The sequence below is a fragment of the Aspergillus udagawae genome, assembly GCF_001078395.1.
Source record: "Aspergillus udagawae IFM 46973 DNA, scaffold_3, whole genome shotgun sequence".
Lineage (NCBI taxonomy): Eukaryota > Fungi > Ascomycota > Eurotiomycetes > Eurotiales > Aspergillaceae > Aspergillus > Aspergillus udagawae.
In genome coordinates, this window is record NW_025091266.1 from 3,852,483 (window position 1) to 3,866,831 (window position 14,349).

Below are 14,349 nucleotides of genomic sequence, written 5' to 3' on the forward strand. Positions count from 1 at the left end.
GTTTGCTGCTCTACATATACACAAGGGACATAGGGGTCATCGTTCTTGTTTCATCATGCTTTTCGTCTCGGGGTTTCGGAGTGGCGGGTGTGCTTCTGCGTTTTGTGCTTTGCTCACTATCTCCCTTCCCGCAGCCCTCTTTTTAATGACAGCGAGTCCAAAGCTCGGCCTTGAAAAATCTGCCTTTTTTTTTTTTTTCTCTTTTTACTTTCGCAGCTAAACCACTGCCAATAACAAGTCGCAATCATTCAGCTTTGCATTCCATTTCCCCTCTGCATGACCGTCATTGTTGTACACTACCTGTACCGGCGCATCGCTCTTGCAACCTCTCATGTCCTCCATATCATCTTACCATCTTTTTTCCCTTTTCCTCCTACCTGCATGCCCTCCTTTCTGAATTTCCTTGCATCTGTTCTGAATTTTTATAGGGACTTTGCAAAAGGTCCAGCAGCCTTTGTCACTCGCAAGTTCATGGTCTTGTTCTGGCGCATCAAAAAGAGCAGGGGGTTCTGACTTATCTGGTCGATCGATCGACTTAATCTGGCTGAGTTCGCGCCTCGCGAGGTAGTCACGAGGAAAGGGCGGTCCTCTAACTGTAACGGCTTCAATTAATGCCAAAATCGTTCTATTGAGCAACGAATGAGTGCAAAGAACACATGATTTGATAGAAGATTATCCTGCCATGTCGCGATGACTGTTTCGAATAATCCACACGTTTGCATAAACCGAAAGACTAAATCACTAGACTAATCTCATGATAGCCGCCTTATAAGAAAATTTATTTCAAGCCTTGACCCATCTGCATTGTCCTTGAATCTCCTAGTACCAATCGGACGGGATATCGGATGTTGTCACCTGATCTTGATGGTGCCACGTGACCAGTCATCTCTGTAAACAAAGCATCAAAAAAAGGTCGCGAGAAAATACACCTCACTTACCACATTCGATTCTCTTATTACTTCGACTGTATAGGATAGATCCTCGTTTATTTACAATCTCTAAGTCTACATAAAAAGCCAAATCCCTACGCAAAAATGCCACCACCATCCCACCAACACCACCCTTCTCAGTCCTACCCCCGCCATTCCATCCTCCCAACTTCAACCACCGGATCGGCCTCGTCGTCAATGGGAAACTCAGGCATGTCAGCCGCCAAAACGCGGCAGTACACTCAGCTGCATTCCCAATTGGAGCAGTTGAATGCCAATCTCGCTGATACGCAGAATCTGCTCCGCATGACGGCTGTGCAGGCGGAGGATATGCGCTTTTTGGGCGGGTATGTCGGGGCTTTGTTTATGGGGTCTGCTAAGGTTTTGGGGGAGGAAGGAGTAAAAGGGAATTCGGGGTCAAGTTCGGGTTCCGGCTTAGCTTCGGGTGGTGAAGGGGACAAAGGGGAGGAGGCAAAAGTGAAGATGGAATCTTGAGGGAATTCCCGTTACGGGTCGTACAAGGGTTGTCGGGGTAAGTACCCTTCCTGGATTTTTGGATAGCATTGCAGGATGCTATGATGTGGATCTATCTGGGATTCGCTATCTATATCGTTTGTTGAGATATGCTGACCGACGCAGATGTCTTGCCCCTGTGGAGAGATCTGTGTCACAGCCCTACTCTTCTACAACGAAACCGGCGGTCCCGAGGATGATTGCCGGTTCGTGAATGTTGTGGTGTTCGTAACTGGGATAGTTAGATGAGACATATCGAGGGAAGCGCCGGCGCGGGAATAACTCACCTCAAAGTACCGACTCCGCCAGCTTCCAGGATCAGCGTCGTCTCCGAGAGTGGCTTTCCGGTCCAGCGCATGGCAAACGCGCGTAGGATATGGCCGTGTGCAACGATCAGAACGTCCCCTTTGCCGCCTGACGAGCCCTCGAAGCATTTACTGTGGTATTTTTCCCTAATCTCGGCGATCAAGGCATCAAGTCGACGAATGACGTCTCCCGGGGATCTGTTCAGTTTCATTTTATCAGCTACTGCGCAAATCATACCACGACGAAGGGGATTTTAAGCTGTAAGCTTGAAACAGGGCGGGATCATACTCTCCACCTGGACATCCGTCCCTCCAGATATCCCACGGCCCCTGGCCATTCTTCTCCCGCAGCTCTCTAATCTGCTTACTCGTCAATCCTTCATAATCGCCATAGTCCCATTCCCGGATCGCGTCGGTGATTTCCACCTCGGCTTCCGTGCGGATGGGTTCCTCCTCTTCTGATTTTCTGGCCTCGGTCCATGGGAGTCTCTCTTTGCAGCCGATTTCGAGGAGCTCGAGGGTACGTTGCGCGCGGGTGCGGGGAGATACGTAGCTGGTCAGTCAACGTTAGCGTCAGCATCAACCTGGCATAGCTCGTCGCCATTTCTTGTCATATACACCCGATTGTCTCCAATCGAGGCTCATTTTAGAAGAAATTTGCAAAGTATATAGACATACACATGCACCAGCTTCTTTGGAGCGATCAGTCGGTCGTTGCCGACCAGCGCTTTGCCCGTTGCTTTGATCCGTTTCTCGCCGTTTGCTGTAAGCGGCAAGTCGGTGATGCCGGTGTGCCGCCCGTTAAGGGACCATTCTGTCTCGCCGTGACGGACAATGAAGCAACGGGGTGTCATTTTTTCCCCTTGTAGTTTTCGATATCAATGTACGGCGCTTGATCGTATTAACCCTGGTAGCGACCGAAAGTGGGAGGTTCAAGATTATGCTGCGGGTGAGGGGCTTATTATTTAGTCTGGTGGGTAACTGCGTCATTCGAGCCGATAGTCAAGCGCAACTAGGCTATCGGGCTTATCGGATCGGAGACAGAGCCTACAAGGGCTAAACACGAATGCTCGAGCTTTGGCAACTGGACCATTACCGACGGGTTCCTGCTATTTAGGTACAAGGGTTGGTGCCAAGTATAGAGACTCAAGCTTATGTAGATATTATCGTAATCATCAGTAATCATTATATAAAAGTCTAGAATGCTTTCTCCGTCTTTTGCCTAATCGCGTTACCCTCCAGAGATCGATTGTAGACTCCCAATAATGCCAGTGGATTTTGGATCAAGCAGCACCGCTAGGAAGTAAGTTTAAGGCGCTGAATCTCTTATACGGCTCAATTATAAGCTGATGTGTCTTGCAAAATTCATACGTACGACGATGAAGACAAATGTGATAGTTATAAAGACTGTCTAAGTGCTCAAGTGGAGACTTTACGGTTCTAGTGGATTTCTGTGGCTCTGGTTCTTGTACCGCAACTTTTTACATGCTCAGCCCTGTGCTGCATTCTGACACAAGAAACATGAACAAGTGTCCGTTGTAGGATAGTCCTCCAATAATTTCCTAGTTCGACACAGGTACGAGGTGATCCTGGCAGGGATGTTCGATATACCCTGTCACGGCTGTATCGATCCATTGACTTCATCTGTGCCCATCTTCTCCCCTTCGAACATGAAGATCAGTACGAGCACTGCCTGTGTTAATGCGCGGTAAGCCCTCCGATTGTATCATGGACGTCTGGCTCGATTGAAGTTGAATACGTTGTTGCTTTCCCATCCTGTTATAAGTCTAGAGGTCCTGTCTGAGAGCATAGTCATGTCGTCATTACTGGAAAGATCGCAGATGATAAGTGGATGATGAGGGCATACCTAGTTCTTAGGTACCTGACGTATCTAACACGCGTGTTTATTACTAAGTTTGCTCATTGAGACCTTAACCCTCCTCGTAGGTGGCCTAGGTTTGTCTGTCCGAGAATCCTCTGCCCTCTTTTCTACCAAAGATGGCCTCAGGTACAGCATACCGGTGCAAGAACTTGCATATCCATGTGCTTTATTTCTTTCCGGACCCAATCAAGTTTTCGACCGGGAAACTATACGAAGCTCCACCAAGCAAGACATCGAAGACGCATCGAAGATCCAAAGCGCTGATTACTCGGCTTCCACTAGAAATTCTTCACTTGATATTGCTCAACCTGGACCTAACCAGTATGGGGATGCTGCGTCGCGTCGACACCACATCAAGGCGCTTAGTAGAATCACACCCTGCGTCCTGCTTGTTGAGGAAGCATGCCCCATACGCGCTGTGTCTCATGGATGCTACGAGATGTTCGTCGCATTTCCCAATCCAGTGGATATTTACAGAGTTCGGCCATCCCTGGTGCCGGACATGTGGCGAATTTGGCCCCTACCTTTACCTGCCAACAGTCAGTCGGTCATGCTACAAATGCAATTATCTCCGGCCCGAGTATCAATTAGCACCAGTGACTGATGTTTGCTTGCACTTTGGGCTGACCCAGAAGGACGTCAAATCACTTCCAATCATTTACAATGTCTTACCACCTAAACACCGTTTAGTCGACATTACCCAAGCAAAACCGTTGGGTAAACAGCTACATGGGAGTTACAAGGCGATGAGGCAGGAATACCAGACCCGCCGGAAGGAACTCGAAGAAAACTACCAACACCGGGTTCAGAAGTGGAAAAGACAAAAGCAACAAGGAAATTCCGCTCGACGCCCTCGGCGTCAATCTATTCCTACTGCACCTGGCAAGGACGAAGAGACAGGCCCGTGGACAATGCAGGCGACAGTCACATTTCCGTACTGGGATCGCCGCACCCAGACATTGGAGCCGGGCACCTTCTGCCGAGCCTGCACCTATCACTGGGAGGAGGCAAAGGCGAATGACTGGAGATGCATGGAGACCATATGGGATCCATATCCTCCTAGCCGGGAGGCCTATTTCCGGGCTTTTTTGGAGGCTGAACTACCCCAACATTTTCTACATTGTGCAGCAGTGAAGGCAAACTATAATTTTCGGGATATTCTACTAACAAGAAAGGAACCTAGGAGAGAAGGAACAGATTTTGTAGTAGCACCAAAGAAGATCATTGCTGGATGAGATTTATGATAGTTTGGGACTTGTCCAGAAGTGTGGATGGCTGTCTATGTAGATCACATCCTTCATCAGCATGGATTAAGCATTGGGGGTTTGTTAGTGGAAAAAGTGCTCCTTAAGATTTAATCTGAAGACTGTTTCAAAGCCGTCTCCTAGTAGTCGGAGTCGAGTGATCTGTCTTTTTCAATGAAAAGGTGGGTAGATTCAAAATCGAATTATCGTCTTATAGTAATGATCAATGAATTCCGTTCTTGAGGTTCATTTGCGAAAGCATTCAGTATATAGTCGTTAGCTCAAAAGCATATGAAATACGTATCTCTCCAGTCTCAGGCGGCGATCAATACGACAGTAAATATAATTAACCATGTTGACCACGAACACCCTTCCACTCAGTAATTTGGGCGTTCTCCCAGATTTTCTCCGAATGTCCCTGAACAGCGACATCGACCGCTGCCCGCGCCAACACGTCCACCCGCACTGAGGGTGCCAGACCCCGGACGCGGTCAGCAAATGTCCCCTGTCGACTCAGCACCATGCCCGGGCGCATGATGTACGACTCAAAAGTGGCGGAGTGAGCAGCTGCCTGCTCCAGCAGGATATTCTCAGCTTGACCCTGGGTGGTCAATCTCTACCTGGCAGAATATAAGGAAGTAGAGAGGGGGTTTCATACCCTCACACGACGATAGCCCGCATTGAACCACAGAGGTTTCGACTGGTCGCGCTCAGCCATTCCGCCGCTGAAATAAACGAAACGAAATTTTGGGCCGGCGGAGGCTTCTTGCCTTGCCTCACTTGAAGCAGTAAAGGCATCGTTGAAGGCCTTGGCGGCCTGGCTGGTATACTCCAGTGTTACGCGCCGGAAGGTCTGTTCATCAGAAGCGCGTGAGGGAGCAACGCCTAGCGTCCACATACAAGCATCTGCGCCTCGGAGAGAGGCAGAGAGCTGGGGGTCTGAGTAGGAGAGAAAATCTTCATCTTTCATGACGTGGACATGGAGTTTGGGATGTGTGATGGGCAGTTCACGGCGGCACAGGGCAACAATAGAAGTGATAGAGGGATGGGCCAGGCACTGTTTAAGGACCTCTTGTCCCACGAACCCAGTCACGCCAGCGATGATGACCTTCATGATGCTGTTTATATAAATTTCATGGACATCAAAAGACAGGACAGCTTTCAGCTTCGAGTAATATGTGGTCATTGCATGTGGTAGGCAGTGCTCGAACGCGCGGGTGATGGCTAGTAAAGAACGTCTCGAAATGATCGACAGTCCCCTCCCTTGATTACCTGTTAGACATCATTGGAGGTTTAGCTGCAAGTGGGCAAGGTGCATGCAGCTTTAGTGCTGACGTCCAAATGGATGCATACGCCTCGAACCGCTCATCCACGCCAAACGATTACTCCATTTCTATTCGTGGAAGCGGCGGCTAATCCTGTTGGAGCACGATCTCTTCTCATTGGAGCCTACGAACTTACTCATTATCAACTGTTTTGGACAACTAGACATGCAGACCTCAACAAGCAGTGGATGGACTCCAAACAGTCGGATTCTCATGAATACTAATTGCTAACACGACACTAACAGAGCACATGTACAGCAGCAAATTGTGAAAGCAGCATGTTGGGACTCCTGTCGTCGTCCTGCCGTCCGTTCAGTTGTATAGTGGGAATATATGGAGTATATCGGCTTCCCGAGGTATAACCCTGTTTCCAATGTCTACATAACAATTCGGAGATGCCGGCTCACCGATTGGTCGGGTTTCAGTGTATTGCAACATATGGCAAATAATTCTGATCCTGCACATAAGAAATCCTCGATGGTCTAACGGTCATGATTTCCGCTTGTCACTCCTATGAGAACGAGCGCGGGAGACCAGGGTTCGACTCCCTGTCGGGGAGATTTCTTTTTTTTGTACCTAAGTTTCATTTTTGCCCCTCCAATTGACCTACTGCTCACGAGGATATATGATGCAGTCAAAAGAAAATAGAGATGATAACTATTTTCCAGCCTGTATGGCTCATGGTACAAGCGCACTAAACGCCTAGTAGGGCTGGCGCTGCAAAGTGCAGGAATATGTCACATGACTGACCAAAAGCGAGATCAAATCTGATCAGTAAGTGTTATGCAGTAGTTGAGAGCAAGAGTTGCAAACTCTATTTGCATTGGCAATCTATTAGCAATCACATAGATATTTTCTTTGAACATATCAGAATCCTGACGGCGTTGCTTGTTCTCAACCGCCCGAGACCGAGAAATATTTAACCGTATCACGCCGCTCTTTGTACAGTCACTATAACAGCAAGCAGACCAAGACAGGGGGAGACAGGGCCTGCTGGCCGCTCAACAATTACAATATGCCGAGAAATGTGAAGAAGAACCCAAGAGATGTCACTAAGCTCTCGGGAAAACCACTGGCTGAAACGATAGAGCCATCACCTGTCCTGAAAACCCTGCAGGAGGGATGGGTAACCTCGCCAGACCTAATAGAGGGCGATCTCCCTTTCGCTCCGGAGGTCATTCAAGATATGACTACTTTCCTGCTGGCGAATCCCAATCTGAATTCAAGCCACTTGTTCCGTGCGGACATTCTCTACGATAGCCTGGGCGTTCTCAGCACCCCACATGCAAAGGAGGAAAATCATCATGGGAGCGGCGGCACAGACAAGGACACCCCAAAAGAAGACCATGTCGAGCCTCTTGCCGCGAGGAGTGTGCCTGGATTTGAACTGAAGAGGGCCATTGTGAGAAGGCTGATTCCTCGAAACAAGAATTTGGACCGGCCCCTTGAACAGACCTGTCATTATTACGAGGCGGATGAACTCCTCCCAACGTCTGCTAGTACAGATATTTTTCAATGTGAGCAATGCGAATCAAAGGCTGAGTCGCCTCGCCAACGGTTCCTGGTCATCTACCTACCACATGTCTCGTCCAAGGAGGAGATGCCGTGGTACCACCCCCTGCTACGATCATTGGCCTTCCTGTACGATTTCACACCTGATGCTTCTCTACATTCATCCGAAGAGAAGAAAGGCACAGGAGTAATGTCGGTGCACTTCCTGCCATACGAGGAAGAACCAATCCAAAACCGTCTAGAGCGTACCCTGCTCGCACTTCTGAGTACTCAGATCCGACTTGCTCGTCAGACGCGTCTGGACGAAAAGCCAGAAGGAGGGAACTACAACCCGCACAAAGATAACGTGATACCAAGGCACCTCGTGCAAGACACCTACGCGCGACTCAAATTGAAGTACGCGGCGGACCTATGTAAGAATTGGGTCGAGGATACTGAACCGAACAAGCATGTTTTCGAAGACCTCTCGATTACGGCCTTCCTTATTGAGCTGTGGAGGAGCATGTACGGAGTTGTACCTGCCGATGAGAGAAGCCCAGACCAGAAGGAGCACGAAAATTACGATTCAAGATTCCCCGGATTTGTGGATGTCGCTTGTGGAAACGGGGTGCTTGTCTACGTGCTTCTCTCGGAAGGGTACCAGGGCTGGGGATTTGATGCTCGCCGTCGGAAGACGTGGAATATATTCCCATCGTCAATTCAGGAGAGACTCAAGGAGGAAATATACATACCCAAGCCTTTTGCAGACGTGTGCACAGGCTCGGAGTTGGACATAGGTGTGAAAACGCACACAGGCATGTTTGCAGAGAGCACATTCATCATCTCGAATCATGCCGACGAACTCACAGTCTGGACGCCGCTTATGGCCGCCCTCTCGAACCCAGCATCCCCCTTACCGTTCATCTCAATACCTTGCTGCTCGCACTCGCTCTCCGGAGCCAGATATCGCTACCCGCCACCCAAGCTCAACAAAAAGGGTTCAGTTGACCGATTAGAAGATAAAGAGGTGGAACAGAATCCCCAACCGGCAGCCGGGGACTTGAAAGCGCTCCGGGCTGTTAAACAGCAGGAGCGCACCGATACCGGCGCGGTCAACTCTATGTACGGCTCTCTTACCGCCAAGACAATGGGTATTGCTGAAGAGATCGGTTACGAAGTGGAAAAGACGCTGCTACGCATCCCCAGCACAAGGAATATGGGTGTGATTGGCGGCCGGAGACGGACAACGCAGGAGTGGACCTCGAGAGTCCGTTCCGTACAGGCCTCGCAGGCAGACAAATGTAGTGATCACGATACTGTCGGTGCTGCTGCTGCCGCCGAGCAGGTCCTAGAAAGGGTCGCGGCGGTTGTCCAGCGTGAGTGTGCTCGAGAAGGAGGAGTCGAGGTCGCTGCGAAGATATGGGCTGAACGTGCCAAGGGACTCCACAAAGGACAAGGAAAGGGCAACCAGCCTGCTCATCGATGATGAGATTGCGATGAATTCCAAGATACCTTGCAAAAGAGAGCCATTCCTTGACCCCCATGTTTAAGCTCCGAGTCGTACTGTAAATTTGTGGAAGCTTTAAGCCATGGCGTGGGAGGACCCAGGAAAGGGGCATTCACCACTTCCAACTCCACCTGATAAATATCACTCACCGCAGTTACTTTTCGTCCAAGGTCAGTATATAAACGTGGGAGTGATCGACATCTCCTTACAATGCAAGACCCGCGGGAATGGGATTCCGACGAGAAATGCGGGGAATATCCAAGAACAGTTCACAATATCTCCGAGGTTTCTCCTTCTTTTGATGTCATATCCATGGTCTACCAGGGATACCAACCACTCCATGCCCAGTTCTATGCATTTTTACCTCTGGGTATTGTCCCGCGTCCCCCTTTCGAGCAAAGTCCATGGCGCAAGGAGGCTGCAGACACGGAGAAATGCCGTTCTGGTCAATGCTTTCCCCTTCCATGCGGCCGGGGGCGGGGGCTGCTGGAGATTGCATATCTGGGGATATAAAATCCCTGATATTGAAGGGCAATGATAGAAGAATATCTGCAATTGCCAATTACTTCAAGGCGTGACAGAGAATAATTGTCTTCCTGAAAATACTTTCGTCGCTGCGCAATGGGGCTCTCTTCGCTGCTGCTCTCCGCGGCGCTCTTCGGCCTCAAGGCCTCTGCACTGAACAATGGCTTAGCTCAGACACCGCAGATGGGATGGGTAAGTCATTGGGGTTTTTGCGCTTGCATAAGACATGCAAATATGAATGGCTTACCTTTGTTCCTATACAGAACACCTGGAATTCGTTCGCCTGCGAACTCAATGAGACAGTCATTCTCAATGCCGCTGAGAGAATTGTCTCGCTTGGCTTCAGAGACCTAGGATACGATTATGTGGTCATGGACGACTGCTGGTCGGCCGGCCGGAACTCGTCTGGCTACCTCATCGCCGACTCCGAGAAGTTCCCCAATGGAATCGCCCATCTCGCAGACAAAATCCATGAGTTGGGCCTGAAAATCGGTATCTACTCCAGCGCTGGAAAATGGACCTGCGCTCGGTATGAGGGCTCACTCGGTCACGAGGAAAAGGATGCTGCCCTCTGGGCGAGCTGGGGTGTATGTCTCTCTCCGTTCCCCAGACATTGTCCAAGACTGACACCAGAAACCCTACCCTCCAGATCGACTACCTCAAATACGACAACTGCTACAACGAAGGCGAAGAAGGAACCCCCAAACTATCCTTTGACCGCTACAACGCCATGTTCAAGGCCCTCAATGCAACCGGCCGCCCGATTCTCTATTCCCTGTGCAATTGGGGCGTGGACGGACCCTGGAACTTCGCGCCAACCATCGCCAACTCCTGGCGCACGACAGGCGATCTGAACAACGTCTGGGACCGCGACGACGTCAACTGCCCCTGTTCCGAACTGGAGGGCCTGGACTGCAAGACCCCCGGGTACAAATGCTCCATCATGAACGTCCTCAACAAGGCCGTCTACTACCCGTCCAAGGCGATCCCAGGTGCTTGGAACGACCTCGACATGCTCCGTAAGTTACACACCCCATTAGGAGCCCCCAATATTAAGAACGGAACCAAGCTGATGCGGCGCAGAGGTCGGAAACGGCGGCCTCACCGACGACGAATCAATCGCCCATATGAGCCTCTGGGCAGCCCTCAAATCTCCCCTCCTCATGACCAACGTCATGACCAAGATCGACCCCCAGACCCTCTCCATCCTCCAGAACCCGGCCGTCCTGGCCGTCTCGCAGGACCCCGCTGCCTCTACCCCCGTCCGCCAGTGGCGCTACTTCGTCGACGACGTCGACGAGAACGGCAAGGGCGAGATCCAGATGTACTCTGGTGCGCTGAGCGGCGGCGACCAGCTGGTGCTGCTGCTGAACGCGGGGTCCAAGGCGCGTGAGATGAACGCCACGCTTGTCGATATCTTCTGGGAGAGTGGACCCAAGGGAACGGCGAAACAGGTCAAGCAGCACTGGGATGTTTATGATTTGTGGGCGAACCGTATGAGCAATGAGGATGCGGCGGCCATCATCAATGGGACGTATTCTGGGCCGTCCCCGTATAACTTGACTGCTATGGGCGGGGCGCAAGAGGTCTATTCGCGGCCTGTGCCTTCGAATTCGAAGGTATTGATGGGGTCGAAGGTTGGGTCGGTGCAGCCTAGTGGCACTGTCACGGCTCATGTTCGGCCACATGGTGTGGCTATGTTGCGGTTGCGTGCTACCGACAAGAAGGATGAATTGTAAGTTGGGCATACCGTGTGATTGAAGTAAAAGAGCCTGAGGAAAATATAAATACATGAGTACTTCGGTGGCGCTCCATCTATCTAGTCTATTAACATAATGATGAATCATGAACATGAGCGGGATTCTCTAAAAACATCGCAGATACAAGCTTCAAATGAGCCGGGAGGTGAACTATACACAAGCGCTTGGAGTAAGACGGCGCGTCATAATTGAGGAAGGAGACTCGTCGAATAGCAGAAAACGAGACAGATAACGCCCAAAACAAGGGAGCGTATCAACGGCAGTGGCACAAGTGGCGATCTAAGCGGAACTGCCACTGGCCTGAGTCTCGCGCGTGGGATAATGCTCGGAGCCCTTTGGCGCTCCGCTATTCGCAGTTGCCGAGTTTCGCAGGGCAGATACTTTCTGGGCTGTTGCGTCGGCACTTGCAGACCTGGCAGCGGCAGCAGCAGCGCTGTCCCGAAGGCGTTTGATTCTTTCTGTCCGAGCTTCACCGGGAAGGCTGCCCCAGACCGGTTCAATAGAGTCCGCCCGCCAATTTGACCGATGGCCGGAGAGGACACCATTTCTGGCCGTGAGAGGTGTGAGGGGTGCGCCGCCTACACCGGCTTCTCCCCACATACGAACACGTTGGAGCTTCCGTAGCTTCGCTAGTCCGTAGACACAAACGATCGCGGTGATCACAAAGCATGTCACAGAGACAGCACCAAATCCGAGATCAGACTCTTCGATGAAGTTCTTCAAGTTCATGCCGTAGAGAGCGGAGAAAAGAGTGCCCGTCGCGAGGCCCAGGGTTCCAATACTGAATTTGAGGTCGAGTAACATGAGCGAGTTACGGTTTGCGTCAAGGATGGCTTTCACACTGCACGAATCAGCAACTGCGTGACTAGACCAGAAAGAGGGTGGAAAAGAAGACCTACACTTCCTCAGTATTGCGAATGCTTGTCACCAGGTTCCCGCTGGCCTGGACGATTTCATCGCAGACTTTGTGATAGGACTCCAAAAGCATCTCCACTTCTTGATGATCATCTTCCTCCCGCTGAACGTCATTTGCACGCTCGGTCAAATACATTGCAGCCAGGTCATCGTCCGCTTCAAGGAGGTCGTCAATGGCATCTCGCACCAAACGAGCTTTCTGCTCAAAGGTACCCAGTTTCTTGGAGTAAATCAGGAGATGTCGCAACTTATCGCGGTCGATATCTTCTTCCAAAGCGCGAAGCACACGCACGACCGGCTCCCTCACACCATTGAACTCTTCCTCCAGACCGGTGGTAACGCTAATCAATACCGCTTCCAAGGCGCGGAATTCGTATGGCAGCGCACCGAAGCCCTGTGTCTGTTTCTGCCGTAGCTTTCCCTCCAAGTCATATACAAATAACGATTGCATATACGAATCGGTCGATCCATACGCATCGAACACAAGGACCTGATCATGCTTGATCAGAACGCGAAGGTGCAGCAGGTTGATGAGGATCGCGCTCGGTCGGACAAGAATGTGCGGCAAAGTCGAGGAGTCGATCTTGCGAAGATCTCTAGGAAGAAGTCCATACTTCAATCGATCATTAACTTTTATATTCGGCACGCAGAGTCATGCAGATAAGAAACGCACCTTTGCGATCAACTCGCTTTTCTTAAACTCGCCATTCACAAGAGTGACGTTCCCGTTCTTGTCAAACTCCGTACAACGCAGCCGTGGCTCGTTCGTTGCTTTCGCTGCTAGACCACGGCCGATAGTGAAGCCTCCCTCTGTTCCATCGTCAATCAGCGCGGGCCCGCCGCAGCGGTTGTGCTTATCCGCTGAGGTCTTGCTACGCCTTAGATCAAAAAGTCTGCGTAGGAGTGGGCGGCTCTTGGTGGAAGCGGATCGCGAGTATGGTGCGTTTGAGAAGGGAAAAATTGAAGACGAGCGTCCGGCTTGGCCGGTACAGAGCCAGATTCGAGGCCGCGAACTGCTATGACTTCTTGCCGCGAGGGTAGGGATTCCGACTATGCTGGTCTGCGAAGCCGTCCGACGTGGTGCAGAAGCAGTGCAAGTCCAGGTCGACGAAGCTCTTGAGGATGCATTGCAGGTAAGGGCCCGATGTATGTATGGCTTACTTCGGGGAGGACGTGCGCATGTTGATGAATTGACGCTGAGAAAATCAGACTGAGATCGTAAAAATCGGAGGAGCGTCGCTGAAGGGGCTGAGGTCTTCAGGTGCGACGATGACAGCATATCTGGCTGCCTTAACGAGCAGTCAACCAACTTGATTGAAAGTCGCCTTTCTTTATTGTTTACTTCTGAAAATTGATGAGTTCATCAGACATTATCCATCTATTTTTCTTGCTCGGAAGTGTTTCCGCAAGAAGATAGCGGATCAACAATGTTCCGCATGCATTTCACCATCATCGCCGATTATCTCCATCATTGGTATCCGTGACTAGCCCACACCGCTTCCCACTGTCGGTGTGCTACACCGTAATCACCAATTTTCGATATTTGGGCCTCTTGAAGCTATTCCAACCACAAAATATGCCAAAATCTTCTAACATTACTGAATCTGACCTCCTTAAGGCCTGCGAAGCCGCTCAGGCCCAAGAAAAACCGAATATCTCCAAGATTGCGCGTGAATATGGCGTTCCTTGTACAACACTACGTGATCGCATCAAAAAGGGCAGGCAGCCTCGTACAGCTCGGAAACCAGTCAACAAAGCACTTGAGGGGTATCAGGAGGAAGCATTAATACGGTGGATAGTCTGGATGCGAGATCATTACCTGCCAGTGACACCTAAGCTGCTGCAAGAGTATGCAAATCAGGCACTTCAACGCGCTGGTGAAGCTAGACAGGTTAGCAGGGCATGGGCATATCGCTTTGAGAAACGACTCCCAGAACACCTCAAACTAGGCCC

The 14,349-nt window shown here is 50.7% G+C and overlaps 6 protein-coding genes and 1 non-coding gene across 7 annotated transcripts; 4 read left to right on the forward strand and 3 right to left on the reverse strand.

Moving 5' to 3' along the window:
• Nucleotides 1-1,034: 1,034 nt before the first annotated feature.
• Aud_005185 (DASH complex subunit HSK3 family protein) lies at nucleotides 1,035-1,424 on the forward strand (the record flags this gene model as incomplete). Its single annotated transcript, XM_043290116.1, has 1 exon — nucleotides 1,035-1,424. One exon carries the CDS (start codon nucleotides 1,035-1,037, stop codon nucleotides 1,422-1,424), a length of 390 nt encoding a protein of 129 aa, XP_043146051.1.
• A 180-nt stretch (nucleotides 1,425-1,604) lies between these two features.
• Nucleotides 1,605-2,601, reverse strand: Aud_005186 (histidine phosphatase family protein; the record flags this gene model as incomplete). Its single annotated transcript, XM_043290117.1, has 4 exons — nucleotides 1,605-1,674; nucleotides 1,730-1,945; nucleotides 2,037-2,300; nucleotides 2,426-2,601. 4 exons carry the CDS (start codon nucleotides 2,599-2,601, stop codon nucleotides 1,605-1,607), a joined length of 726 nt encoding a protein of 241 aa, XP_043146052.1.
• Nucleotides 2,602-5,219: 2,618 nt separating this feature from the next.
• Aud_005187 (putative nucleoside-diphosphate-sugar epimerase) lies at nucleotides 5,220-5,987 on the reverse strand (the record flags this gene model as incomplete). The annotated part of the gene is made up of 2 exons (XM_043290118.1): nucleotides 5,220-5,474; nucleotides 5,532-5,987. 2 exons carry the CDS (start codon nucleotides 5,985-5,987, stop codon nucleotides 5,220-5,222), a joined length of 711 nt encoding a protein of 236 aa, XP_043146053.1.
• A 682-nt stretch (nucleotides 5,988-6,669) lies between these two features.
• Aud_005188 lies at nucleotides 6,670-6,757 on the forward strand. Its single transcript has one exon. It is a non-coding gene; the product is annotated as a tRNA-Asp (tRNA).
• Nucleotides 6,758-7,213: 456 nt separating this feature from the next.
• On the forward strand, nucleotides 7,214-9,175 carry trm44 (tRNA (uracil) methyltransferase; the record flags this gene model as incomplete). The annotated part of the gene is made up of 1 exon (XM_043290119.1): nucleotides 7,214-9,175. One exon carries the CDS (start codon nucleotides 7,214-7,216, stop codon nucleotides 9,173-9,175), a length of 1,962 nt encoding a protein of 653 aa, XP_043146054.1.
• Nucleotides 9,176-9,817: 642 nt separating this feature from the next.
• On the forward strand, nucleotides 9,818-11,460 carry Aud_005190 (glycoside hydrolase family 27 protein; the record flags this gene model as incomplete). The annotated part of the gene is made up of 4 exons (XM_043290120.1): nucleotides 9,818-9,913; nucleotides 9,985-10,308; nucleotides 10,371-10,740; nucleotides 10,805-11,460. 4 exons carry the CDS (start codon nucleotides 9,818-9,820, stop codon nucleotides 11,458-11,460), a joined length of 1,446 nt encoding a protein of 481 aa, XP_043146055.1.
• A 300-nt stretch (nucleotides 11,461-11,760) lies between these two features.
• On the reverse strand, nucleotides 11,761-13,675 carry Aud_005191 (CorA family magnesium transporter; the record flags this gene model as incomplete). Its single annotated transcript, XM_043290121.1, has 3 exons — nucleotides 11,761-12,322; nucleotides 12,381-13,009; nucleotides 13,070-13,675. 3 exons carry the CDS (start codon nucleotides 13,673-13,675, stop codon nucleotides 11,761-11,763), a joined length of 1,797 nt encoding a protein of 598 aa, XP_043146056.1.
• Nucleotides 13,676-14,349: the final 674 nt, after the last annotated feature.